This window comes from Sinocyclocheilus grahami, unplaced genomic scaffold, assembly GCF_001515645.1.
Source record: "Sinocyclocheilus grahami isolate Dianchi unplaced genomic scaffold, SAMN03320097.WGS_v1.1 scaffold233.1, whole genome shotgun sequence".
Classification (NCBI taxonomy): domain Eukaryota; kingdom Metazoa; phylum Chordata; class Actinopteri; order Cypriniformes; family Cyprinidae; genus Sinocyclocheilus; species Sinocyclocheilus grahami.
In genome coordinates, this window is record NW_015505412.1 from 528,697 (window position 1) to 532,559 (window position 3,863).

The following is a 3,863-nucleotide window of genomic DNA, read 5'->3' on the forward strand; positions in this document are numbered from 1 at the left end:
ATGTATTTCCTCAGCGACCAGCACAGATCAGCTCCAGGCATGATGAAGCGGATATCGTCCTCTTTTGGAAAACCAAACAAAGTAGCTTTCACAACGAAACACACAGCGCCTTCACGACATGGCAGCGGCGGCAACAACAATACTAAAGCGAGAATACAATTTACGCCTTCTTTCTTTGCGTGAACATTTGGGCGGCGTTATGCAAATCTTCCCACATTGTGACGTAGACATGTGGGGGCGTGTTAGAACGAGCCGTTTTAGGTAGGCGTGGTTGACTCTTAACTTTTATAAATAATATCTCTTTGGATTTGAGACTTTAGTCTTTGCAACTTTACAGATCTTCTTTATGCACCAAGAGCTTGTAACACTCCAAAGAAAAAGGAAAAATTGAAATCGCATCATATGACCCCTTTAACTTGGCATAGTGTCAGATGAAAGAATAGGAAAGAAAGATTTCTGTAAGAAGATCACATTGTTGATCACAACAGCAGTTATCCTCACATCTGTCTGGCGTTGTTGACTGGTAACATTCCTTAGGTAAAAATGCTTAGGGGCAGACAGCTGCAATCATATGGCATGATCAAACAAATGAGAAGAGAAAACCCCTCACAGCAGGCTTCCAAACAGAAACCGTCGGGAGTCTCTTAAACCGATTTCCCAATGTCCTACTTTTCATATTTGTGACAGTTCAGAGCGTCCACTGTGACTCAAGGATACATTTTTAAATTAATTATGTCACCAACTTAGTTTGCTTGGTTACTAAATAAGTCCACTCTAATTTATCATTCCTACTATTCCTTGGAAATCAAAAAGAGCCACTGCCAGCGAAAGCTTAACTCTGAATTCAATGCAGGCAACACATATATGAAAGTTTTAGAGGCCACTCTCAGAGCCCAAACATTTATTTTGGAATACTTACAATTATTAGTGTCTTTGGCAACTGCTATAATTCCCATTGGCTGGTGGGGAATATCAGCCCTGAGAACTTTAGTATCTCCTCCCGTGAACTTGTTGGTTCGCAGCACAGCCCGCCGAGTCCAGTCAGACCAAAAAATGTAGTTTCCGTGGATAGCAAGTCCAAAAAATGTGCCAGCTCCTGACCTTACAATCACCTGACAACAAATACAGAGGGTACAGTATAAAGCATTTTCTTACAGATTATATATATTCGATATATAGTATATATGTGTGTGCTTCCATGTATTGTATACATTGTATTATAAGTGAGTGTGTTTTATGTGTATATTAATATTTGTGAAAGAAGGCTGCATTTATTTTTTATTATTTCTATTTTAATAGTAAATTTAAAAGAACAGCATTTTTTGAAATAGAACAAATCATACTGATCCCAAAATAAAACACTGAAAAACTAACATTAACAGTTTTAAATTATACAAGTGAATTTAGGCATCACATTATTATAATGTACAATATGAACAATTTTATAAATATTTATTTTGAGATGTCCTAAAGATAATCGCAAAGGTAATCAAAATGTAAAATCAAGACAAAATTTACATGCATTATTAAATATCCAATATTGACCGATAAAATAAATTAAAATACATTTCGGTAACACTTTAGTATAGGGACCAATTTTCATTATTAACTAGTTGTGTATTGCCATGCTTATTAAATAAAATATTGGCTGTTTATTAGTACTTATAAATCACATATTCTTTAAAACCATATTCTACATCCCTAATCCTACCCAACACCTAAACTTTACAACTAGCTTACTAACTTTTAATAAGCAGCAAATTAGGAGTTTAATGAGGCAAAAGTCTTCGTTAATGGTTTGTTAATAGCGAGAATTGGACCTTAAAATAAAGTGAAACCAACATTTCTAATATGGTATGGTTCTGATATTTCATGCATCCCAAAATTTCAGCCATCCAGCTGTCAAAATATTCACCACTATTATTAGTCATCGCAAAACATGGATAATTTTTGGCCACCAGTCCTTTAGACAAATGCATCTTACACAAGGATCAAACCATTGGCTTACAATTAAAAACAAGGGACAAAAACAAATTCAGACGACCACTGGAAAGTCTCTATGAGGGGACTAAAACTAATGTGTAGGTAGAGGACACATGCTTTAAATAATCCCCCAAGCAGCCAGTTTAGCCCAGATCCTGTGAGTGTTAATGCAGGTGTCATGGTGACGGACACAGATATACATCACACGACTCCTTCTGGGAGTTTCCAGGCTGTGGGACGGGAGGATGTCCCACAGCTCCGGAGACCCAACCATTAACAGGAACACGCTTGTAGTCGTGATCACATTAGCCCTGCCACCATGGTGGGAAAAATAGGACAGGTGTTGATTAAGAGAGCCCAGCTTGAGCAAACAACAACTGGAGATACGAGGGGGGGGGGATGAGGAGCATGCCAGATGGTTTTTGATGGAGCATATTGATTCAGAATTAAATTTAGGGGTGCAAGCGTTCTGCTCCAGCATTAATTATCTCTGCTTATCTGATCAAATAGATGTCAAATAGAGTTTTTGGCTAACAACTATAGCCGCATGCATTTGCTCGCAGTTCTGATGGGCATTACCAAAAATTTACATCTATAATAATAGTCCTCTTTGTGTGGATGTGATATAAATGATGGCACCTCACAGTGTGACAGATTGTGTTTCATCAGAGAAAGTCTAACCATGCGTACCGTTAAGCTTCCACTCAGTTTCACCACACAAACCCCTTTGCTAAAACCAGTTGGGAGATTCCAACTGCAAGGCAGTTTGCCAAAAGCCATGTTGATTTAGTTTTGCTTAATTCTTCACAGTTTAATTGGCTAGTTGATAGGACGGCCTGGCAGGGGTCTCAAAATAAGCTTTCATTACCACTAGTGCACTTAGATTGGGAGGTTGAGGAACTCTAATGAACTCTTTTTCATGTTTCTTCAAAGTGGATAATTCATTACGATTAAGCTGATTTTATGAAGGGTCAATGGACCCGGCATCAGTGGACACTAATAACTCCAGAGGGTCGCCCGTCCCATGGGCGGTCACCAAGTCATTATTGTCGAGATGTACTGTAGAGACCCGCTGCAAAACCCAATTGAGGTTTATGTTTTAGAAAATGAGTAGGAATTACTTCAACTGGTGGTTATTTCCACTAATCAAAATCAATCCACTAGGGTTAATTTAACAGGATTCATTATTCAAAAAGCAATAAAAGAATAACATATTTGAAGTATCTTCATTTTCAGTTTTTCTCAACAAATACAGGTGCATCTCAATAAATTAGAATGTCGTGGAAAAGTTCATTTATTTCAGTAATTCAACTCAAATTGTGAAACTCGTGTATTAAATAAATTCATTGCACACAGACTGAAGTAGTTTAAGTCTTTGGTTATTTTAATTGTGATGATTTTGGCTCACATTTAACAAAAACCCACCAATTCACTATCTCAACAAATTAGAATATGGTGACATGCCAATCAGCTAATCAACTCAAAACACCTGCAAAGGTATCCTGAGCCTTCAAAATGGTCTCTCAGTTTGGTTCACTAGGCTACACAATCATGGGGAAGACTGCTGATCTGACCGTTGTCCAGAAGACAATCATTGACAGCCTTCACAAGGAGGGTAAGCCACAAACATTCATTGCCAAATAAGCTGGCTGTTCACAGAGTGCTGTATCCAAACATGTTAACAGAAAGTTGAGTGGAAGGAAAAAGTGTGGAAGAAAAAGATGCACAACCAACCGAAATAACCGCAGCCTTATGAGGATTGTCAAGCAAAATCGATGCAAGAATTTGAGTGAACTTCACAAGGAATGGACTGAGGCGGGGATCAAGGCATCAGGAGCCACCTCACCCAGACGTGTCACGGAATTTGGCCTCAGTTGTCG

General features: G+C 38.3%; 1 protein-coding gene across 1 annotated transcript in view; it reads right to left on the reverse strand.

Annotated features, from left to right (window-relative positions):
* The window catches only part of lrp1bb (low density lipoprotein receptor-related protein 1Bb), a 373,072-nt gene that overhangs the window by 80,924 nt on the left and 288,285 nt on the right, over positions 1-3,863 (reverse strand). The window contains exon 44 of the mRNA XM_016288691.1: positions 920-1,112. Coding sequence (XP_016144177.1) covers positions 920-1,112 — 193 coding nt within the window. The remainder of the gene's footprint in view (positions 1-919; positions 1,113-3,863) is intronic.